The sequence below is a fragment of the Neomonachus schauinslandi genome, chromosome 9 (genome assembly GCF_002201575.2).
Source record: "Neomonachus schauinslandi chromosome 9, ASM220157v2, whole genome shotgun sequence".
NCBI classification, from domain to species: domain Eukaryota; kingdom Metazoa; phylum Chordata; class Mammalia; order Carnivora; family Phocidae; genus Neomonachus; species Neomonachus schauinslandi.
Window position 1 is genome coordinate 40,895,717 of NC_058411.1, and position 25,513 is coordinate 40,921,229.

The 25,513-nt window shown below is 40.3% G+C and overlaps 1 protein-coding gene across 1 annotated transcript in view; it reads left to right on the forward strand.

Moving 5' to 3' along the window:
* The window catches only part of ARMH4 (armadillo like helical domain containing 4), a 104,656-nt gene that overhangs the window by 22,491 nt on the left and 56,652 nt on the right, over positions 1 to 25,513 (forward strand). The window contains exon 4 of the mRNA XM_021701468.1: positions 7,359 to 7,616. Coding sequence (XP_021557143.1) covers positions 7,359 to 7,616 — 258 coding nt within the window. The remainder of the gene's footprint in view (positions 1 to 7,358; positions 7,617 to 25,513) is intronic.

Genomic DNA, 25,513 nt, shown 5'->3' on the forward strand with positions numbered 1-25,513 from the left:
TTGTTAAAAACCTGGATCTAGCTCATTGTTTGTGCACTCATTCACCTGTCCATCCACTCAACAAATATTTCTTGAACACTGCTGATGACCAAGCCCTGTGCTCGTCATTGGTTATACAACATAGGACATCCTTCCTTTATCCAGTAGTTTTCTGCCTTTCTGGGTCAAACTGCAATCACGTACATTATTTTGGTAATATTTGGAAAGGTGATCATACCTTTTTTTGTTACTGATCTGTAAGAGCAGTCACTGTTCCACAGAAAATTGCAGCAGAGTACCGCTGACATTCTACTAAAGATGTTTAACAGCTACAAAATGATCGTAGGCTCCTACAAAATAAGAACATTCACTGGTTGACAAAGATAATGAGGAAACAAGGCTATAAAAGAGAAATCTCACTCCAGAAAGGCTGGTTTTCCTCCTGTCTTCTCTGCACAGTTCCTGAAACTTCCTTTTTCTAGAGCTATCTTCTCAGGCTTGCGATGTAATTCCTCAAGTACTAAAAGTGACAAAATAGTAAACCTTTTAAGTTCCTTTGTGCTGAAGGGCAGGGTTGATGGTACAAGGGGAAGGCTTTCCTCTCTTATCCCCTACGGCTGTCAGGGCCCTTCTTTCCCTTCCAGTATAAATTGTATACTACTCCATAGGGCGTTTCTGGAGAGAGTATTCTGCCAAGAGAGATACCATGGCATGACATGGCATCTCATGTTGGGCATTTCAGGACAGGGAGGAGGAGAAAGAAGGCTCCATTAGGTTGGTTGAGTGTGGGAAGGATTATGAGACTTGTTGACCTGAGCAATGTCATTCAAATCATATCATGAAGGTAGTGACCATTTTGTTGGTCCAGCCTTGCTTACATGCAGCCTGACTTTGTCCTTTTCATTATTTTTATTGCTCTGACTTTATTGAGGTATAATTGACAAATAAAATTATAAGATATTTAGAGTGGTACATTATGGTGATTTGATATACACGTAACATTGTAAAAGGATTCCCACCACTGGATTAATTAACAGAGCTATCACCTCACATAGTTACTTTTTTTGTGTGAGGACATTTAAGTTTTACTCTCTTAGCAAATTTCAGTGATACAATACAGTGTTATCAACTATAGTCACCATGTTATAAATTAGATCTTTAGACCTTATTCATCTTAGAGCTGACAGTTTGTACCCTTTTACCAATCTTTCCCTGTTTTCCCTACCCTCTAGCCCAGGGCAACCACTTTTCTACTTTTTGTTTTTATGAGTTAGACTTTTTGTTCATTTTATGAGTTAGACTTTTTTTTTTTTAAATTTAGATTCTGCCTGTAAGTAATATACCATGTAGTATTTGTCTGTTTCTAAGTTCTTTCACTCAGCATAATGTCCTTTTGTTTCATCCATGTGGCAAATGATAGGATTTCCTTCTTTTTAGAGGTCAGATAATATTCTATTATATGTATGTCACATCATCTTTATCCATTCGTCTGTCACTGGACATGTAGGTTGTTTCCATACCTTGGCTCTCGTGAATTATGGGACTATGAACCCCAGAGTACAGATATCTCTTTGAGGTATGATATTGTTTCCTTTGGATATATGCCCAGAAGTGGGATTGCTGGGTCATATAGCTCTATACTTTAAGGAGAAGGAATTAACTGAGCTTTTTGAGGGTCATGTAGAAGTTGTCCTTGGTGGGTGGTAGTGGTCAGTGGTCAACAGTTCAGTGATGAGAGCTGAAAATGCAGGGCTTTGCCTTCGTGTTCCTAGGGGATCAGTATCATACTGTCACAATTATTCCATCAAGTGCAACCCTTTTTGGTTTGTGGAAAGAAAAGGCAGCTAAAAGTGATTTTATAATGCTTTAAAAATAATGTTCTTTTTTAGCCTTTGGCCAATTTTTGTCTACAGGAAGGTCAGCAAAGCCATCAAATAGTTGTGATGATTCCCGATAGTTTTCTCCAAATTCCAGTGACCCCATACTTTTTCTCTGTCCAGCTTCTTCCTCAGCTTCTCTTTATAATTAAGAGTCCCTGGTCCATCTTTATTTCCCCTGAGATTTGTTGAGATATTGTTTTACTTCACTGAGATATTGTTGACATATAACATAGGTAAGTTTAAGGTGTACAATGTGATGGTTTGATACTCTTATATATTGCAAAATGGTTACCCCAGTAAGGTTAGTTAACACTTCTATACCCTTGCATAAATACTATTCTTTTTGTGTTGGTAATATTTAAGATCTACTCTCATAATAACTTTCAAGTATACAATACAGTGTTGTTAATTATAGTCACCATACTGCACATTAGATCCCCAGGACTTACTTGTGTTACTGTTGGGAGTTTGTACTCTTTGCCTTGTCCATCTTTAATTGCTTCCTTCACACACAGTCAACCACCTCCCTCCCCCACCCCTCCATCACTGAACCCTTCTAGCAAAATTTGCTGCTGGTTCAATCTCTCTGCCTCCTCTACCCCTCCCACCCATGCCTGCACCCAAGCAGCTGAAGGTGGCTGGAGAAAAACACAACCCCCTTAACATGTCTCACTTTAAGTGTATGATGTCACATCTCAAGTGGGCCCACAGGGCTGCCTGCCAGGCCTCCCACATTTTCCTGGGGAATTCACTTGTCCATTCTCCAAGATGACTGTTTCACACTTTCTCCTCTTGCCTCAGACCGCCAACATTTCTTTTTTCCTTCTGAGTTTCTTATTTGACTGAGAAAATAAAAGAAATATGAAGACAACTTTCACATATTCCCACCACCAGATCTGTCCTCCTGCTTGCCCCTGTGCCCACTGCAGTGGAGGATGGGTCTGAGCCAGCCTATGCCCTGGGTCCCATCCCTTCTCTGCCATAGCAAAGAAACCAACCTCACAGAGTGGCCATGGTGAGCCAGGCTTAGTCCCAAGTACCTTACATACTAACTGATGTAATCCTACAGCAGCCCTGTGAGGTAGGAACCACCCCAGTTTTACCGATGAGGAAGCCGAGGCACTGTAAATTGTCCACAGTCACACAGCCACACTACATTTGTGTGGCTCAGGTCCACATGTGCAACCGTGGCCAAACCTCATCTCCAGACATTCCTCCAGCAGCCCTGTCCCCTGACCATCAATTTCCCCCTCTCTACCAGATCTCACCCATAACTTCCAACCAATTCTAGTATCTCCTATTTTGAGAAGGTACCCTGGGCCCTACATCTCCTTCCAGCTACCCTCTTCTGTCCCTGTTTTTTTTTTTTTAATTTAAATTCAATTAATTAACATTTAATGTATTATTGATTTCAGAGGTACAGGTCTGTGATTCATCAGTCTTATATAACACCCAATGCTCATTACATCATGTGTCCTCCTTTTTTTTTTTTTTAAACTTTTTTTTTTAAGATTTTATTTATTTGACAGAGAGAGACAGCGAGAGAGGGAACACAAGCAGGGGTAGTGGGAGAGGGAGAAGCAGGCTTCCCGCGGAGCAGGGAGCCCGATGCGGGGCTCGATCCCAGGACCCTGGGATCATGACCTGAGCCGAAGGCAGACGCTTAACGACTGAGCCACCCAGGCGCCCCTCATGTGTCCTCCTTAATGTCCATCCCCCACCCCCCTCCCTTCCAGCAACCCTCAGTTTGTTTCCTATGATTAAGAATCTCTTATGGTTTGTCTCCCTCTCTGATTTCATCTTATTTCATTTTTCCCTCCCTTCCCCTATGATCCTCTATTATGTTTCTTATATTCCATATATGAGTAAGATCATATGATAATTGTCTTTCTCTGATTGACTTATTTCACTTAGCATAATACCCTCTAGTTCCATCCACATCATTGCAAATGGCAAGGTTTCATTTTTTGATGGCTGTGTAATATTCCATTACACGCACACACACACACACACACACACACATATACCACATCTTCTTTATCCATTCATCTGTCGATGGACATCTGGGCTCTTTTCATAATATGGCTATTGTTGTCACTGTTCTTTTTTTTTCAAAAAGTTTTGTAAGGTTTTTTTTTTTTTTTTTTTTTAAATATTTGCTGTATCTACTTTCTTTTTTTCTAATTTTCTTTTCAATCACTCTAGTCTTCCTACCATTCCACAAAACAACCTAGGTTAAGTCACTAATCACTTCCAAAGTGTCAAAGCCAGAGGTAATGTCAATGCTGGAGGGACAGTCTCAGTTTTCTTACTCAGGCCCTCAGAAGTGTTTATTCCTTTGACGCTGTCCACACCTCACTCGTTTGGTTTTTCTTACACCTCAGTGGTCACTTTTCCGTCTCCTTTGCTGGATCTCCCTCTGCTGGCCAACTTCTAAATGTTCGATTGCCCAGGGCTTAGACTGGACCACTTCTCCTTCTATCTTCACTCATTCTTTTGGTGATCTCAGCCAGTCTCAAGGCTGTAAATATTATTTCTAAATCAATGAGTCCTACATTTTTATCTCTAGCTTTGATCTTCCCTGGGCTTCCAGCATTTCCACTTGGAAGTTACAGGCATAGCAATCACATGATTAATGTGTCTCAAATAAAATTCTTGATTTTGCTCTTTACCCTTTAGTTTCCATCTTTAATAAAGTGAGATCTTCCTTCCACATCCCACGTCGTAATTATCAGTAGGGCTCTGCCTTCAAATTACCTTCACATTACTCCCAGATCTGACCACCTCTTCCTGCTTCCAGATCTACAACCTCATTCAAAGCACCATCATCTTATTCCCTGGCTTGTAAAATAGCCTCCCAATGGGTCTCTTTGCTTTGTCTCTTGCTCTGATATAGCCTGTTTTTCACCCTGAAGCCCGTCATTCCTTATAAGTATATATTAGATCTGACCCCTTCCTACCCCTCCCACCTCATTTCCTGTCCCTTCTTGCTCCCAGGCCAGTCTTTGCCATTCTTTGAACACAGCACGCATCTGCCTCAAGACTTTTGTTTTTGCTGGTCTTCTGTTCTCTGCTGCTGGGAATGTTCCTCCTGTAGATACTGACCTAAATTAAACAAGAGCATTCATTATTTTGGTATAATCTCTGTTCAAACTTTACCTTACCAGAAAAGCTTTCCTTGATCTCACCATCCAAAAAAGCAGAACCTGCCATTTTCCATCTTCTTTCCGGTTTTAATCAGAGTGTCATGTTGTATTATATCTCTTTGTGTGTGCTATGTGTCTCCTTGAGTGGCCTGTCAGCTCCATGAAGGCAGAGACAGTGCTGTTTTATTCCTAGTGCCCGGAACTAGGTGCTTGATAAATAGTCATTGAATTTTTGGAATAGCGAGAGGTATTAAGTCGTACAAAATTAGAGGATATATAAGAATGAAAGGTTAGATGTAATATTTTTTAAAAGTTAAAAAAAACCCTGTAAACAAGAGGTGCAAAGGAATGTGTGTGGACAACATTGTCTAGAAGCAGAAAAAGAGAGTCTCAGAATTCCTGGGTGGCTCTAATCCTCCCTCTTTCCTTCTCCACCATCCCAGGAGAGTTCCTTTTTGCAAACTGCCTTGTGGAGAGCCAAGACAAGAGGCCAAGGGCAAGGCCTTCAGTGAGCTTTGTGAGCTCTCATCAGGGGCTTCAGGGTGCATCCATGGTGAGGGGGGAGCCTCGAAGTATTCCTAGAAAATTAAAATTGGTGAAACAAAGTAAAATTGGGGATCTTACGTTTCCTACACCTACTCCGCTTAAAGCATTGAATGTGACAAATTGTGAATTGAACTCTTATGGTGATGGTAATGATAATGGTTTTTTTCAAGTGTGCTTTTCTGACTGTCTTTGATCAATATCCTATTTCCTAACCTCTTTTAGAGTGGAATTAAGAATGTTGATGTAATCATTTCCACTTTCTTGGGTCAGTCTTCCAACAGGAGCCAGGAGTGCATATGTGTACCTCTCACTTAACATGTTGTGACTTCTACTCACTGATATGGAAGAAGAATAAAAGGAAAATTCTGCCCAAATGATGAATTTTCTTGTTTAGTATTATAAGATACAAAAGGATTGGGACACTCTTTAAGTTCTGTTAGTATTTTAGTGTGCTTTCAAATGGGCAAATCTTTTTTTTTTTAATCGAAGTATAGTTGACACACAATGTTACATTAGTTTCAGGTGTACAACATAGTCTATACGTTATGCTTGTTCATCACAAGTGTAGCTACCACCTGTCACCATACAATGCTATTCCAATACCATTGACTATATTCCCTGTCCTGTACCTTTTATCTCTGTGACTTATTCATTCCATAACTGGAAGCCTGTATCTCCCACTCCCCTTCACCCACTTTGCCCATCCCCCATCCTTTCTTTCCTCTGGCAACCATCAGTTTGTTGTCTGTATTTATGGGTCTGTGTCTGCCTTTTGTTTGTTTGTTTATTCATTTGTTTTGGTTTTTAGATCCCACATGTAAGTGAAATCATATGGTATTTGTTTTTCTCTGTCTGACTTATTTCATTTAACATAATACCCTCTAGGTCCATTCATGTATTGCAAATGGCAAGATCTCACTCCTTTTATGGCTGAGTAACATTCCAAGGTATTTGTATATACCACTTCTTTATCCATTCATCTATCCTTGGCTACTTGGATTGCTTCCATATTTTGGCTATTGTAAATAATGCTGCAATAAACGTGGGGGTGCATATATCTTTTTGAATTAATGTTTTCATTTTCCTTGGGTGGAATTACTGGATCATATAGGATTTCTATTTTTAATTTTTTGAGGACTCTCCGTACCCATCTTCTACAGTGGCTGCACCATTTTGCATTCCCACCAACAATGCACGAGTGTTCCTTTTTCTCCACATCTTCACCAACACTTGCTTGTCTTTTTGTTTCTAGCCATTCTGACAGGTGTAAGGGGATATCTCATTGTGGTTTTGATTTGTATTTCCTTGATGATTAGTGATGTTGAGCATCTTTTTATGTTTGTTGGCAATCTGTATATCTTCTTTGGAAAACTGTTTATTCAGGTCTTCTGCCCATTTTTTAACTGGATTATTTGTTTTTCTGGTATTGAGTTGTATAAATTCTTTATATATTTTGTATATTAACCTAGTGGGTTCACCTTTAATGGCCTCCAGAAAACAGGGATGGGATGTTTTCTACTTTTGTAAATATAAATTTGACTACTAAAAATTTATATTACCTGAACTTTGACTCCAAATAAACATGCTGCGTACTAATGATCTGACATAATTGTGATTTTGAAAGTTTAAAACAGGTATATGGTGAGCACATAATCCTGCAAGGCCCACATCGCCCAACTTCGGCTATAAAATTTGTTTCCAAAGGTCAAGCACAATTATTTTGTAGTGTTTGGGTCATTTCAAAAGATTCGTATGTAGGCACTTACTGTATTCCTTTGTGTTTCTTGTTGATTTCTTTTTTTCCTAGAGGGAGAAGAAGATGAGGATGAAGAAGATGAGGAGGAGGAAGATGAAGAAGAGGAAGATGAGGAGGAGGATGAAGAAGATAAAGACACAGAGTCCCTGGATGAGAGCTTGGATGGTGATGCTGAGCTGCCTGGGTTTACTCTCCCTGGCATCGCGTCTCAAGAACCTGGCTCAGAGCAGGGAAACCTGGGCCCTTTGGATGGAGCTACCTACCAGGTGCCAGACGCCATCAAGTGGGAACAGCAGAATCAGGGCCTGGGTAAGAGTCATGCGTGTTTCCTTCCTCCTCCCTCTCCTCCTTTTATTTTTCTAAGGTGGCAGCTTTCTTTCTTGGCATTGATTATGGAGCAAAATGGATTTTCTGGTGATGTTTATGGATGGTTCATTTCAGAAAAAGTCATCAGTTTTTTCTTATATGTTTATATTTAGTGCTCTTAAATAGCCAGGCTCCAAACAGTCCCCAGCTGCCCACTAAGAGCAGTTACCTAGTTTTTGGAAGGAATTCCATCTTTCCTTCCCAGCTGGAAGACAACTCTAGGTTTATGGGAGGACTTCCAAATGGGGAGAAGACGTGAGTAACCAGTGTGCTGAACAAGCAGCGTGAATGGTCTGAAGTCACTAAACAAATATATGGTGTTACCTTCTGTCGCTGTGGAATTTGCTCCCTAGGAGAAATTCTTCCCCCCACCCGTGAGCGCATGCTTGGCAGTCTTGTTGCTTTTCTGTTTCCTCTTAAGGCTGCATTTGGTTGTCAGATACAGGCTCAGTTCAGCAGTCAGTGTCCAGACACCCACGTGCTTGCTCTCTCTCGGGCATGGCCCGAATTATCCTGGGGAGGCTCCATGGATGCAAGCTGACCTAACCTCAGACACTCTCTTCCTGGTCAGCAGGGACGCTCCCCCATCTGTCTCCTCTTGGCTTTTTCTGGAGAGATGCTATAAGCTCTGGGTGATTCCTTGAGGCCTTCCACTTCTCCAAAGAAATACCCCCTCTGAAATTCTCTGAGTCTTTAACAGCTAGCCCCATTTATAACCTTCAGTGCAGCAGAGGTTAGGTTTAAAAGTCATATAATCAGTGTTGGGCGATTTCATTAAAAATTTGGATGTTGGTCTGGAACTTTGCTCTGGAATATCATACTCTTGTATCGTGGTGCCTCGGTTGAAATGTCCAATTTTACATCCTATTGCATATGATTTCTTAAAGATCATTCTTTTCTCTCATGAAAACTCTCTTTTAGATCTGTGGTGAGAAAGGGTGAGTGCATTAATACGAGTGCAGAGCTGGAAAATCGCTGTGTCAGGTTATTGCATGATTGTGTAGTTTAAAATAAGCGCTTTTTTTAAAAAAAAGATTTTATCTATCATCTATCTATGTATCTATCTGAGGGAGAGAGAGCACATATGCTTGCATATGAGTGATGGGGGCTGAAAGGGGCAGAGGGAGAGGGAGAAGTAGGCTCCCGGCTGAGGAGGGAGCCCCATGTGGGGCTTGATCCCAGGACCCCAAGATCATGACCTGAGCTGAAGGCAGGCACTTAACCGACTGAGCCATGCAGGCACCTCAGCTCTTTTTTTTTTTTAAAGCTGAAATTGGACTTGGTAAAACTTTTAAAGGTTTACGGTCTAAGGAGGAATGCTTTTCTTTGATGAACTGTCCTTTCTATTTGGTTAATTAATTCATCCAACAAACCTAACTGAGCACCTACTCTGTTCCTGGAACTTTGCATGGCCCCAGAGACAGAGAGAAAAGCAAGAGTGGTGCCTTTCTTTGATTAGAGCAGAACCCACTTCATAAAGGTTTCAACGTGGGAAGGGTGAGCTTTATAATAAAAGTAGGTTATAAGAGGGCGAAGCAGAAATATGGAAGCCAGCCTTATTGTCTTCCTGTGCTGCTTCCTGATTCCAGCCCCCACGCACAGCTAAGTATTCTTAAATTAGAGATACCAATTTAGTGACTTGTTATGCTTTTAAAGGTGATTCCCACAAGTCCTGAGATTTTTTTTAAAATATATCCGAGTTTCTCTTACTATAATAATTTACCATTTCCCCAGAAGTCCCTTACCTTTTACTGTTACTTCCTTTCCTGGTAAACTCATTTTATCAACATGTTTTTAGCACTGAGTTTCCTGGGAAACAAAACAAGGAACAAATCTTCCAAGCTGGTTTTTTTTTTTTTCCCTCGCACTGTGGGAAGACTGTGTTTGAGTAATGTCTGGGACTAGAATTTTATTTGCTCATCAACATTTTCTTAGAGTGACAGGAGTATCTCTCCTAGTCACTTACAACCAGTAATAACTTCTGGATCAATATTAATTGATACAGTTTTCTAAATACTCTGAGGTCAGATGAGACAGGAAAACCTCTCCTACTTGTGATGGATTTTGTGGTAAGTAGAATAGTGTCTGTGTCCTAATCTCTGGAACTTTTACCTGGCAAAAAGGACTTTAGCGAGGTGATTAAGTTAAGGATCTTGAGATGGGGAGGTTATTCTGGATCATCTGGGTGGACCCAATATAATCACAGGTGTCCTTGTAAGGGGGAGGTAGGAGAGTCAGAGTCAGAGAAAGAGATGTGATGAGAGAGGCAGAGGTCAGAGTGATGTGGCCACAAGCCATGGAATGCTAGCAGCCTCCAGAAGCTTAAAAAGGCAAGGAAATGGATTTTCCCCTTGAACCTTGAACCTCTAGAATGCAACCCTGCTGACACCTTGATTTTAGCCCCTCAAGACCCATTTCAGACTTTTGACCTGCAGAACTGTAAGATGATAGATTTGTGTTGTTTTGAGCCATTAAGTTTGTGGTAATTTGTTACAGCAGAAATAGGAAACTAATACAGATTTCAGTAAGTATTTCATGGGAAGCATCATTTTAGGAGTAGAGCTACATGGCAGCTGTAGTCAGAGTGTGAACATTGTAAACTTAAGTGTAGTTTTTTCTTTTTCAAAGATTTAAGTATTTATTTTAGAGCGAGTGAGAGAGAATGAGTGTGAGAGTGGGGGGAGGGGCAGAGGGAGAGGGAGAGAGAATCTCCCTGCTGAGCACAGAGCCCAAGGCAGGGCTCAATCCTAGGACCCTGAGATCATGACCTGAGTCAAAATCAAGAGCCGGCCACCCAACCTACTGAGCCACCCAGGTGCCCCAATTGTAGTTCTTCATGAGTCATTAAAAGTGCAAAAATTGAGACCTTTTAAAAAGTAATTCTATTTAATATAATACCACTCTAATTAACCTTCTTCATTCTTGTTTTCAGTTGGGTTATGTTATTTATAAATTATCACATCCTATTTTATAATTTGAATGATATTCCAAAGCAAATGCTAAAACCCATATAAACCTTTAAAAATGAACAGATTGAAGTGGGTAGCTGGGATTGGCTAAAAATAACACAAACTCTTTGAATAGATTATAGTTTCATTTCCTGTGAAGTAACATGAGCAGACAACTTAGATGACTTTCTAAGCAAAGCAGTAGATTCATGGCCTCAAATTCTCTGAACTTCTGTTTTCTGCTTGTCACATACACTTTGCCTCTAAAGCTTTGGAGGGAGAGATCTCAGCTTCTTGATCTTGCTGTTGAGAGGTGTGAGTGGAATGAACTGTGTGTCGTCGGGATAGAGAGAATTAACAGTGAAAGTCCCTTGTTATGGTCGAGGTGGATCGATTGATTGGTGAAATGCTAGTAACATATAGGAAGTTCTTTATTCAAATATGCAGAATCAATTTCTTCTCTTATCTAACAAGTTCATTTTCAAATTTATTGGCAAGGACCTGTCCAGAGAGCAGACGTGGTGACTCACCCCACTTCTAATCCTGTTATATACTGTAATAAATCACACAACTATGCTTTTTAATGTATAAAATCAATATGACCAAAGTTGAGTCAACATATCCATTTTAATGCCAAAGCATTTCCAATGTAATTAATACCTGGGGGTTCTTTCCTTTTTGTATTCTTTTTTTTTAAGATTTTATTTATTTATTTGAGAGAGAGAATGAGATAGAGCATGAGGGGGGGAGGGTCAGAGGGAGAAGCAGACTGCCTGCCGAGCAGGGAGCCCGATGTGGGACTCGATCCCGGGACTCCAGGATCACGACCTGAGCTGAAGGCAGTCGCTTAACCAACTGAGCCACCCATGCGCCCCTCCTTTTTGTATTCTATCTCTGTCAGGATGCCTCTAGCTATAGGTAGCAGGAACCTTAACTTAAATTTGTTTGAAGAGTAAAGAAATCTATTTCTTTGAAAACAAGAAGTCCAGAGACAGAGCTCTTGGGTCAGTTGACTCAGTAGCTCCGCAGTCATCAGTGACCGAAGTTTCCCCATCTTGCTGCACTGTCCCCCTTGGTGTGTGACTTTGTCCCTGGACTGGCCTCCTTATGGTTGCAATGGCTGCAGTTACTTCCAGCGTCCCACCCAGAGAAGACATTGTCCAGAGAAAGGAGGCTGTCTTTTCACCATGTTTGTTTCTTAAGAGAGAGCCTTTCCTAGAATCCCCCAGTAGAATTCTTCCTGCCTCTAATCAGCTGGGGTTAGGCCACATGCCCATTTCTAAACAGTCATTGCAAGGGGTCTGTGATCACATGGCTGGTGGGATGGTTGGGGGTGGGTGTCAATCACCAGGTGATCACCCGTGATTCCTGTGTGTTTCTGTTCACTTCCTTGTATCTGATACTATCCATGTCTCTTCTATCCTCTAAGAATCCCATGGTCAATCCTGTTAAATTAATGACCTTATTTTCAATATGTCTTGAGTTCATAAGTTCTGGATGAGAGCCCGAGGGAGGCATTGTTCCATTTTCTTCCTCAGGAGACCATTTTGACTACTTCTCCATTTGGTTGATGTTCTGGATGGACAGCGCTTCCAAAGCCATCAAGTAGTTAAGTGCAGAATTATTACAGCTATCTTCACTTTTTTTTCAAAGCCTACATCTAACATTAGAATGGGCTTTTGATTTAGGAATAGTATAGTTTTCTCTGGAGGTCTTTAAAAAACACGATAAGTGTTTAATTAACAGACTAGGGTTGTTTAGCAGAAGAATGAAGAGCTCTATGTATCTATCTTTTCATCAGACATTCAGTGAGCACCTACTACGTGTGTGCTGTATGCTGTGGAAATACTGACAGGCTGACATATGTAGAGATAAATTACCATGGGGCAGAGAGTGGTCCCATAGATGTGAGGTCAGTGGTTGAGCAATTCCACCGCGAGGACCTGAGTCATCACTTACAACCAGAGGTTGATTTGAGTGGCAGCCATCTGTGAGGTGTGACTTCAAGGGGGTTTTGCCTGGTCCCCTAATTTATATCACCCTTTCTGCCTTAACATGGTGCCTACTTTTCAATATTAGAGCCTTCCTTTGGATTGAGATTGAAGGCCTTGAGAAGGCATTCAAAAAATGCAGATCTGCTATCTGGGCAGGATAACTCATTAAGATATTATCATTTATTTATTACTATTGTTATTAATTTGCCAGGCTCATTAGCTCATGATTTTGGATGATGTTAAGACAAAAGAGAAAGGAACACAAGACAAATGTGTTTTGAATTGGTAGGGAGGTAGAATGAACTGTAGGCAAAGCGTATGGAGGTTGGACCCTATAGAAACCGAGCCCTTGACTGTGGGAAAGTCAGGCCTTTAGCCCTAAAATATGCCAGCTCTTCTCCTTCTTCCCCTTGTGCTCCTTCTTATTCTTTGAAAACACTTAACATGTAGCTGAGACACACTTAAATATACTCCAACTTGGGCTGTGGCAGCAAGGAGAAGATGCTCCGCAAAAGACAGTGGGAAGTGTGACATTTCAAACAACTCTCCACTGCAACAAAAGTCAGTGTATTTTGATGTATAACATGTTAAGCTATGGATTAAAAGGTTGCTCAGGAAGCTTCCTGGGCTAATGTAGGTAAATATATGTATGAAAGGAGAGGGAGGAGTGGAACCTTAATCCAACATAACCAGCACAAAGTGAGTGGCAGATTGGCTAAAGCCTCCAGACCAGTGGTTCTCAATCTTGGCTACCCATTGAAATCACCTAGAAAATGACACAATATACCGAAGCCTGGGTCTTACCCTAGAGGACAACTGTCCTAGATTGATCTCCTGGTTGTTCCCTTGGGGTAAGGCAACTTCTGTTTATGCAGGGGAATGGAGAAAGAGGATTTTAAGAAGTGTTTGTATATTCTATGAATGGAATCCCCATTAACAGAGATTTACATGGCTTTTAGTGATCTTCCGTATATTGTGTTAGTGTGCCTTAAGAAAACCCTCCCCAGCTTTATACAGTCACATTGAGATCAAACTTAAAGTCAATATCTATGCTTTAGTTTCCCCAGAAAGCCAATGGTCACATTATGGACTCCTGAATCTGGATGGGGGCAGGTTTGTCCCCAGACTTCTGCATCTGGGAAGACTGAGCATCTTCTGGTGTGAGTGTCCTCGGTGGGCATCTCCCAATTGCCTGGGGTTTCTTCCTGTCCCAAGTTGGTACCCAGGGTTTCTAGATTTGAGGGTAATGCCATTTGCCCTTTCTTTGGAAAGGACTGAATTTTTTTTTCTGGTCAGAAGGAGCAGAAGATTTAGGTGCAGACCTCCTTTTTCACATAGGCAAGGCACCCTGACGCCAGACTTTAAAATAGAGATTGTGATCCCTGCCTCTCTCTGCCTCATGAAGATGAGCCCATAAGAGAAAAGAGGTCAGTCTGCAAAGGAGGATGCCTTCCAAAGCCAAAATTTTATTTCTTCATAGATCTTTCCATTTGAGCTGTTGGATTACTTGCAGGTTAGTACTAGTTGGAGATTCCAGGGGAGAAAAATCTGTCCATATGCCTGTACTGAAAGATTCAACAAACTCAGGATTTCCGTAGGCTTTAAAAGCACTTATTTCCTGAATTTTCCATTTACTTATTTTTATCCTGTTGTATTGTAGGTATTTTTGTCAGGAGCCTTAAATCCTCTTTTTAGCACAAGTTAGGTTATAAATAGGGTAAATTCATAAAAATGAATAGACTTCCTTCCTGCTGACCGTTTCCAACTGTGCTCACAAATGTCTGCCGAGGACCACAAAACAGAAATTCATATGAACCAAAAGTCAACAGGGGAGCTGGCCAAGCCTACAGAAAATCAGGTGCTGGCCTAAAAACAATTTAATGTACTCTTGTTCCTTCCTGTCATTTTGATGTTCATGACCCATCTGATGAGCAGTTATGTGTATTGGCTACAAACTTTCGTGTTCCTTTAACATAGGAAACGTTAAGCTGTTTGGAAAGAGGAAAAGATTGATGGCATGGAAAAGTTTGTGGATTGTGCTAAATTTTTTTTTAAGACTGACACCTAATGACTTTTCAGAGCTGTTTGTAAGACTTTTGCACCAACAATCTCAGGCTGAACTGAGGCTTCAGGAATTCATTAATTCTAAGAGTCATAGGCAGAACTCAGATCATTAACACACACACACACACACACCGTTCACTTTGCCCAAGTTCGCTGTGGGACACTGAAAGTTCCCTTCTCCTCCTAAGTTTCTTTTGAGAAAACGAGTGAGGAAAACCCACAAAATGGACTTAGTAGAGAGTGTCTCTACAGCATGGTGACAGCCACAACTACCCATGTGTACGATTTTGTATGTTCAGAGCAGCTAACTCCCTCAGACATAAAGCCTCTCTGGGGATAGTCCTGTGTTGAGGAAGGGAAATCAGTGTTAGTTGTTAAAATAACAACCGTGTCTCTCCAGTACTGAGGTAGTAGGTTCTGCATGATCTAAAAGAACTGCCAACCTCTCAAGCTGGCCTCAGGAAGCCAAAGCTATTTTCGAAATTCAAAGGACTTAATGGTGCAAAGCAAAAATACAACACAGCAAAAGGGAAGGAGGGATTAACTGTTAAACCAAGGAATCAGACATTTAGATCAGGTCACTTGGAGATTCAACAGTTCATGGATAGGAAGCATTTTTGTCTCTTTTATATATCACTGGTATATTCCAGCACCTCCACGATCCATCTGGGGTCTGCTTTCCCACTTTACTTTTCCTGGCTTCTCTGGTCCAGACTTCTGCCTTCATCAGGCTCTTGTCTCTGTCATCAGAGCATGCATTTCTGCAGACATGCGTCTGTCCATGTGCAGCTCTTGCCGAAGCCTTTCCTGGAACCCCTAACTCACACTGAGCCCTCGTTTGTGAAACTCGCCCAGCAGTTATTGTCAGGATTGCTCAATTTCCATTCACCCACTATCTCATTTTGCTTATTATTTTTTGGGAGCCTCACAACACTTAGCACTCAGCATTGAGTACTGTGGATTGCTTAAAAGGGAATTCTCTTCCAGCTCGTGACCATTCTGTGCCTGAAACTTTCCGTCACCATTGGCAGGAGGGATGGGTATGCTTTATTGCTCTCTGCCAGTTAAACAGTAGTCCCTTATGTAACTCTCCTGAGTTGCAATATGGGGCCGAGGTGAGGTTTTTAAATGCAATTCAGCTCAATTAATGGAAAGAGCATTAGCTTGATTCATGGACAAAAATGGTAACTGATCAGGTATTGAAGGTTTCCCGTAATGCTTATAACTGACATTAAGTTAAATATCATGTGACAGGTAGAACTTCATCTGATAATAACTTTCTCTGGTTCTCTGTACTTCCCCCATAGTAGTTTTTACATCTACAAAGCCTTTAGTAATGAACTAATTATAGCACGCCTTTGGGTCATAAACCATAGATAGCATGTTGAAGGCCAGGTTTTTGGGAACATAATCTAGCATTTTATTTTATTTTTCCAACTTTATTGAGATATCATTGACATACAACATTGTGTAAGTTCAAGCTGTACAATGTGTTGATTTGATATACTTATATATTGCAAAATGATTATCAATGTAGCATTAGCTAACACCTCCATTCCATCACATAACCACCATTTTTTTTTTTTTGGGTGAGTAATCTAACATTTTAGAATATATTTTTTTTCAGAATAAACTTTAAGTGATTCCACATTGAAGAACTGATCAGACCTTGGAAATGTTGGGCCAATTACCTTCATTGTCTTAGCATCTGAATCACATAGAATCAGATGATTGCATTCCCACAGTGATCTATCACTCAAAAATTTTCCAAATAGTGAATTTGGTGGCGTAGTGGAGATAAGGCCTTTGTAGCTTCTACCAAAGAATATAAACAGCCATAGTATCAGCTAGGTGGAAGTGAGAAATTTATTGAGCCTGATTCTCTTTGCTACTGGATTAGAGCTTCCCCTAGTCAGAGAATCCAATTGTCTTTTTATATCTTACTTCTGGGTGCAGGAAAAGTATAATTATAATAATAGTATTTTAAATGCTTTAGGGTCCCGCTTTGAAAAAAAAAATTCCTCTTTTCATGTCTTTAATGCCATATAGGAGGTCCTAGATATTTAGTTCTTGTGTCAAAGTTTCACTAAAAATAAATTTGGACTGTTGATTACGGAAATCCTTCTGGAAACCTACACTCAAATATCTTGGCTCCAAGTTATTCATCTTTATTTCTACAATGATGTGTATGAGATAATAGACTTAATGTTTTACAGAAGCTGAAGCCCTTATCTGTATTTTCATAATTAAATTTCATTGAATTAAAAAAATAAATTTCATTGAATTAGAGAATTAGGGGGAAAAATCACATTTCTTTCATTAGGAATGGCTTTCTTATGTGAATATTCAGCAGTCACTTTTCCTTTGGAGAACTAGAGAAGGAGTACTGGAACTAAGCCAGAAAATAATCTTTTCATCAGCTACAGTTAATAAAAACATTAATAAGGCACATTACATCTGAGGAGAATGCTGTGAACTAATTCCTTCGTAATCAGAATGCACTTGTAGGCTCAGTTGGGGAATTTTGGTGATATAATTTAGTAGGCTCTTCTGAGAATTAAACAAGAAGAAATACTGAGAGAATTGGGAAAATTTTCAGAAAGGAAGAAATGAAATATAAATCACCCTCGTTGTAAAATACAGAGGGAAGTAAACAAAGGTGATGTTAAAAAGCTTCCAATTATGTTAAAACAAAATTGAGAAAGTAGTGGAAACAGCGTCCTTATCTCTTGATTTGAAGTTAGATGGTGTAAATTAAGGTGAATTACTTAATCAAATGTTATTCGTACACCATACTAAGAATCTGGAATATTTGGAGTCTCTCAGACATTATTTGATCACCAAAGAATGCACTTGACTTTTGGATTTCAGAAATTAGAACAATTCAGCAGTTTTTCCCTGTCTCCAACTGAGACCATAAAAGAAGGATGCTAAAGCCTCAAAGCCAAGCTTAGTGATCAGGGGTGGTTGAAGTCAGCCCATGAACTTGTTCATTTCATTTCAGCATTTGAGAATTGATAACCGCAGGGTTCTGCTTTTCCAACTCAGAACTGTTCTGCTTTTCTGTTGGACAAAAAGATTCTTTCACAGAACCTGGCACAAAATATAGATATATGGTCAACAACAGGTCCCAGTTTCAATTCATGTGGAGCATCTTTAAAATAAACTTCACAAACATACAGATTATCGAGACCCAGGGAAGGAATTTAAAGTGAAGAAGTGCTCACAGCTGAGGGAATTTTGATTACATCTTCCATCTCTAAGTTTTCCTGCAGGGCTGAAATATTTCTGGAATAATGGGATTTGAATTTTAAGCTGCTCCTTTTGAAAGAGGACAGCAACTGTTTGAAACAGGATGGATTTGATGAATCCTTGGGATAAATACTCAAAGTAATGTTGGCTACTTCCAACTGCTTAAGGTTTGCTATGAAATCAGCCATAGGCAGCAGGTGAATGACTACCTGGGTTAGTTTATCACAGGCCTGATAAAGTGTTGCACATCCTGCAGGACCAAGTCCTTGGGCTTCTGAGCCCTGCCACATGGGAAGTGGATGGGTCAGGGAGGCCATGCACAGAGAGATAAGGTGAAGAGTTGTTGCCACATAGCCCTTACTATTCAGGGCTGAGCCATTGAAACCACAGAGACAACTCATTGACTTAACCCACTAATAAAAACAGGGTTGGGGCAAACTGTGGGAAAAACTATGATGCCAGGAAGTTTGTTTTCAGAGGAATCTTGCAGCCTTTTCTTCCTCCTTCTCCCTGGTCACCATCCTCCTCATCCTCACCTTTGCACTCTTCCTTTGAGCTCAGGTGGCACCCCCGCAGGACCTCCCTGGCATCCAGAGGGACCTCGGTGTTCTCTTAATTCCTTTCTCTGTATTGAAACACTCTTTCTCAAAGACCTTGGTTTGGAGACTTTTGAGGGACATCAATAATTCATAGTTGTTAAAAGATACATTTTAAAATTAGAATTAATCATGATTCTCATTCAGCTATAAAAGGAAAATGTGTAAGAGATTTTGAAAAACTCATTAATTAATAAAGGAACCAGGCAGATGCTACAACCAGTTCAAAGCAGAGATCAAAGAATCATAAATTTACATAGACTCAAGGACCATTAAAATGCATTTAGAAATGGACGCTGGGTGACTTTTTCCGATTTTTTTCATCTAGAGAAGAATTATTTGTATTGCTCTGAGTTATCTACAATTTAAAGAGTTGTAAAATAGTCCAAAGGCAGTGCAGAGCCCTAATGGAATCATGTAATTTTCAGAGGCTTCAGCATGCCATTGCAAGGGTATTCAATAGTCTCTTCCTTATTCTGAAGTTTATATTTTTTTCTAACACCCTAAAGTAAGAATACCTTGTAGCCCTAATTTGTTTGGAAACATTTCTATTGTGAAAGAATACTTGTTAACTCAGAGAAGACATTGGATAAGTGGGAATGTATCTGTTAGGGAAGCCCAGCTACTGTAACAAACAACTCCCAGCTCAGTGGCTAAACTTATATAATGGATTTCTTACTTGCCCTTTCACAGTTCCCAGTCACTCACTCAGTTATACTTCCATCCAGGGTCTCCACATCTTTTTGGGCCTAGGCAGCCTCACTGGATCCACTGCATCCAGCCAGAAGGGAGGAGAGAGAAATTAGGAAAGCCTGCTGGGAACTCTTCAGCTTGGAATGGACTATTCCACTCAGATTATATTGGCGAGAACTAGTCACGTGCCCCCACCTGCCAGGTGATCACGGTGGTAGTAAATGCGCCGTAGCTGAAGCAAAAGCAGCTTGGTGGACGCTTTGCATTTTCAGGAGTCTGCGTCTAGGAGCAAGTCCCTTACAAGGCAAACTCCAGAACACTATTTGCCGTTTATAAATTATTGCTCGGTCATTAGTGATGAGCAGAACATAGTGTCTCCTCTCCAGGAGCATGTGAGTCACAGGGAAGAAAAATCTGTACTGTGAGGCAGGATATGACATATGCTGTGGACAAAAAAAAAAAAAGTGCTCTAAAGGTACCAAAGGATGGAAGAGTAATTTCAACCAGGAGGAACCATGAGAAGCATAGAAACAACATACAGGTTGGCAGTTGAGAGCCTAGAATTTGGAGTCAGGAAATCCTGGATTCAAGGCTTCGCTTTACCACCATTGACCCTGGATGAGTTTTCAAATTTTCTGAGGCTTGGTTTTCCTAACTCTAAAAAGGGCTTAATAACTCTCAGTGCATAGGCTTTTTGTAACATTACATGAAGAAATATACATGTGCAAAGTGAAGCAAAAGCTCATTTATATGAAACCTTAAAGGTTAGGTTGCTTTTAACAGGCAGTGAAAGGCAAGGGGTCTGCTACAAAAAAGCCCTTGGGTTCCATTCCTTTCCTGCCTCTCTCCTCAGGGAGCTTTTATATATGGGTGTTCCTAATCAGACTGTATTTGAGAAAAGGGAGTCCACTTACCAACCATACATTTGAAAACCTAGATATTTTTTTTTTTTTTTTTTAAAGATTTTATTTATTTATTTGAGAGAGAATGAGATAGCGAGAGAGAGAGCATGAGAGGGGGGAGGGTCAGAGGGAGAAGCAGACTCCCTGCTGAGCAAGGAGCCCGATGCGGGACTCGATCCTGGGACTCCAGGATCATGACCTGAGTCGAAGGCAGTCGCTTAACCAACTGAGCCACCCAGGCGCCCTGAAAACCTAGATATTTTTGAAGAGTATAATAGTTGAACTGTTTAAAAACCTGACAAGGATTTCTAGCAGCCTTTGCTGATTTATTCCTTCTTTCCCAACAGTGGTTGTCTGCACAACACCCAATTAACTATTTAGTTTAACCACTGTATTGTGAAGCAATTGCCTGCCTTAGAGACAACATAAATAATTGATTAGTTTTTCACTTTTCAGATATTATTTCTTTAAGCTATAGATAAGGTTTCTGTTTCTTATTCTACATTTTTGCCTATAAGGTTTTTTTTCCAGGTTCATTTATATATTTTAATTTTGGCAACATGTAGGATAATTACAAGAATGCTGTTAGGAAAGAAAAAAAAAAATCACAACATGACTACCTTCAGAACATTTAGCATGAAAGCAGTAGCATTAAGACTGCTCAGTCAGTAAAGCGTCTGCCTTCGGCTCATAGACAATAATACAGACACAGTGTACCTAAACTTGAGCAAAGTATAGCATAGCTTACAGGTATCCCTAGAGACAAAATGGAAAAATACACTCTGCATAACAGTGAAGTCAGCTGGGTTTGGTGATGGTAGCCCAGATAACAAATGAAATAATGTCACTTGGAGAAAGCCATGAGCCTCACTGTTAGAACTTGACCCATTCAGACCTTTTATTCATATCTTGGATGAAAATACAGAAGGCATGATAAAATGTTAGAAGGAATACATTGGATGACAAGGGTCAAGACTAACAAATAACTCAGAAAACTGGCTAAATCTAATAAGACGAAAGTTAAGGGAAACAAATATGAAGTCCCATACTTAGATTCAAATAGTTGACTACTCAAGCTCTGAGTAGAGGAGGCTTCATTTAATAAGACGTATTTCAAGTGGAAAAAAAAATCTTAAGTGTTAGAGTTGACAGCGATCTCATACGCATTAACAATGTGAGTTGCCTTCAAAGAGGATGCATCATTTACTAAGTCTAACATTTGGAAAAAAGAAAGTAGTGCTCTAACTTCATAGTGCCCTTCATTGCCAGTCTTCATGTGTCAGACTCTGTTGGGGTTAGAGTGTCACTAAAGGCTGTCAGTTTGTGGGAGTTTTTTCTCTCGGTTCTGAAAACAGTGGTACAAATTGGAGTTTCAGATTGAAATAAAAGACACCCAGTCCTTTCCTGTCACTGAGCAACTTATGAAGGGAGGAAAAGTTGGTTAGATTTCTTTCTTTCTTTCTTTCCTTTGTTCTTTTCTTTCTTTCTTCTCTCCCCCCCCCCCCCGCCCCCCACAGGATTCCTTTAAATAACACTGGATAGCAGTGATTCTTAGAAAAAGGAAGGATAAGTGACTCGAATATCTAAGGGGTCATTCATCCTTGGCTTCATTCCCAAGTGCTTTCCATGCATATGGGCATCTCTTCCATTTCCATAAACTTTGAGACCTGGAAACTCATTATACTGCTTGATGATGAGGGAACTCTTCAACAACAAAATGATAGCATACGCTCTTCTTGCGTGTTTTGTATGTACCACATATTGGCTATGATGGAAACATAGAAAACCTGATTTAATCCTCACAATAACCCTAAGAGATAGATAGTAACTTTTTCTTCATTTTACATATGAAGAAATTGAAGATCAAGGCCATATATCCATCCAGTAAGTGGCAGAGCTAAGAATTAAATCCACATCCATTTGGTGGTAAAAATGCTGCTCTTAATAAACAAATCCAAAGTCCCCTCACAGTTTTGTGAGCCCTTTCCAGTACCATGCTGGAGCTAGCCCATACTGAATTGCAAGAGTTGATTGTTAAAGTTTCAGGAATTTTGTAAGCCAATTGTTAAACCCAGCCATTATTAAAAATAGAATTATATAAACTTAAATAAATTGTATTAAAACATAGGTAAACACACTCAAAACTCTTCACTTCCTGATTATTTTACTACATTTTACTTCCATCTGTATGCTATCTTGAGGTTATTTACATCTGTATGGTGGAAATACTATATAGTGGTGTGTACTGTGGATCTTTTCCCAACTCTACATTCAGTGATGTCCTATTGGTAGCTTGAAATTGGTTATGGTGAGGATATTTATACCACAGAAATGGGCAAGTGTTACAAATTGGGGCTTGATTTACTGTTTTGTTGATTGCCTAGAATTAAAGTGATGGAGAAAATGTTAATAATGCAGATTAAACTTTAAAAAACATGTTGGATCTAGTGCCAAAGCTGAGGGCGGCTTCAGTTTAATGAATATAATTTGTATCAGGGTGAAGAACAGTTGAACAGTGGATCGCTCATCAGATTTAATAGCAGTAAATTTATTGGGAAAAGAGTTAGTGGAAGGGGATGTCAAACCAAAGATGAGTTGCAACCAAAGGCTAGTTACAGGTAGAACAATTTGGTGAAAAGCAATGAAAGGGTTCTATGAGAATCAGTTGGCTGTATAGCATTTACACTAAAGAACTGTATATCTGTTTTTATTTGTACATTGTGTACTGTGCGTTCTTTATATCAGTAAAATTTGTAATAAACACACACATGCCTTTTCTCAGGAGTGCTGGTTGTAAGTAAGCATTTACCAGGATATCACCGCTGTCTCCGCATGTTTGGTCTTCAGTGGAAATGAAGAACTTTTACAACCATGCTACTCTGGCGTTCTTCCATAATTTTCTCTTCTCTAGGCAGAATAATCTGTGATTCATTGATCTTTTCCTGTGGTTTTATTTTCCATGTTTTCTCTCAGCAGCCTGCATTTGGGCAGAAATCTCTTTACCTGAGGTGTGCAGAACGAGGCACACACAGTATTCCAGAAAGGAGATTACCCATGCTGGGTGGGAGACCTGCCTCACTGGGGACCCAGGATGGTGCCTGGAATAAGCATGACCTGGCAATCTGGAGAGAGACATGACTTCCTGCCCTGCAGGAGGCTGTCCCCATGAGTTATCTTAAGCAAAAGTTATTTTATTCTTTTTTTTAAATAAGATTTATTTATCTATTTTAGAGAGAGAGTGCAAGAGCGAGTGTGAGTGGGGTGTGGGGCAGAGGGAGAGGGAGAAGGAGAAATGCAAACTCCCCACTGAGCGTGGAGCCCCACCTGGGGCTTGAACTCATCACCCTGAGATCATGATGAGCCTAAATCAAGAGTTGGACGCTTAACTGAATGACACATCCAAGTGTGCCTGAAGTTATTTCATCCTTTTTTTTTTAAAGATTTATTTACTTATTTAATATATATATGTAGAGAAGAGTGGGGGGGAGGGCAGAGGGAGAGGGAGAGGGAGTCTTTTTTTTTTTTAATTTTTATTTTTTAAAGGTTTTATTTATTTATTTGACAGAGAGAGACACAGCAAGAGAGGAAATACAAGCAGGGGGAGTGGGAGAGGGAGAAGCAGGCTTCCCGCGGAGCAGGGAGCCCGATGCGGGGCCCGATCCCAGGACCCCGGGATCATGACCTGAGCCGAAGGCAGACGCCCAATGACTGAGCCACCCAGGCGCCCCGGGAGAGGGAGTCTTAAGTAGACTCCGTGCTGAGCTTGGGGCCTGACATGGGACTCGATCTCATGACCTTGAGATCATGACCTGAGCCGAAGCCAAGAGTTGGATGCTTAACCAACTGTGCCACCCAGGCACCCCAAGTTATTTCATTCTTTTTTTTTTAATTTTTATTAACATATAATGTATTATTTGTTTCAGGGGTACAGGTCTGTGATTCATCAGTCTTACACAATTCACAGAGCTCACCAAGTTATTTCATTCTTAAGCAAAAGTTTGAATTAAGGTGAAGTCGAGAGTTCTCTGTAAGCATAAACTGCATTTCAGTGGCTGCTTCTTGAATTAGGCTACTAAGTATTGGACTTCTTGGTTTATCAAGAGAAATGTAAATATAATAGAATCTCTTCAATGATTCTGTTTGGAGATTTAAGAAGTAATACTTCCATAAATTTGTATGATCCTCTTACACTTTACTAAGTATTTAACACGTATGACCTTGCTTGTCCAAACAGTGAGATAAACAGGGAGCTATTAATATCCCTATTTTACTGTTGGGAAAACAGGGGCTCAGGGGAGTTCATAACTTGTTCCAAGTGCAGAGCTGGTTGGCAGAGAAGCTAGGTCTGGGGCTGCCAGTTTGTTTTCTCCGTCTCCAATGTCCTTTCCCTTCAATCTGCTTAAACAGAAAATCCCATTGAACTTGTCATCATCTATCTTCTAAGCACAAGTTGAAAAAAAAGGTCTGTCTAAAGGTAAATTATAGCTTTAATTTTTTTTTCTGAAGAAGTAAATAAATCCATTCTTTCTGAGATCAAGTGAGGAGGTGAAGAGGAGGTAGCAGTGGATTGCCTGCCAGGTTAATTGCTTTAGAGCTCAAAGGCACTGAGCATGCCTGTGCACACACCAGAGTGGGCGTCAGTTGACAGAATGACCTGATGAGGGGACGGCAGCTCAGGGTGGGTGGTTTGACTTTTTACTTTACTTCAGGCAATAAACATAGTCCTCTCTAAAATCTGGGATTCTGTAAACATTTGAGTGTATGACTTGGGATATGTTTGTCTATAATCACAGGCAATATAGTACTTTTTTTGTTTTTACACTTTTTGTGGCAGATTGGCTTTAGTGACGAGGCTAACACAGAGTGACTTCTTTTTTTTAAAAGATTTTATTTATTTATTTCACAGAGAGAGACACAGCGAGAGAGGGATCACAATCAGGGGGAGTGGGAGAGGGAGAAGCAGGCTTCCTGCGGAGCAGGGAGCCCGACGCAGGGCTCGATCCCAGGATCCTGGGATCATGACCTGAGCCGAAGGCAGACGCTTACGACTGAGCCACCCAGGCGCCCCACAGAGTGACTTCTTAAGTGAACAAGGGGCACTAGAAAAATAACAGGGTTACATTACTTTTGCAAAACGACGTAAGGATGTTTTCTTAAACTCTTCTAGGTTTCCTGATTTTTTTTTCCCCCACCACTCATTTAGTTTGGAGTTGCCATATTTTAATGGTCCAAATTCCCAAAGAAGTGGCAACTTCCCAAAGCCAAATGTAGACATAGAGGGGGTATTTAGATAAAGAGGAGCTTATATTAGCAATACATTTCCTCTAGTGAGGCTTTCTTTCTTTTTCTTTCTTTCTTTCTTTCTTTCTTTCTTTCTTTCTTTCTTTCTTT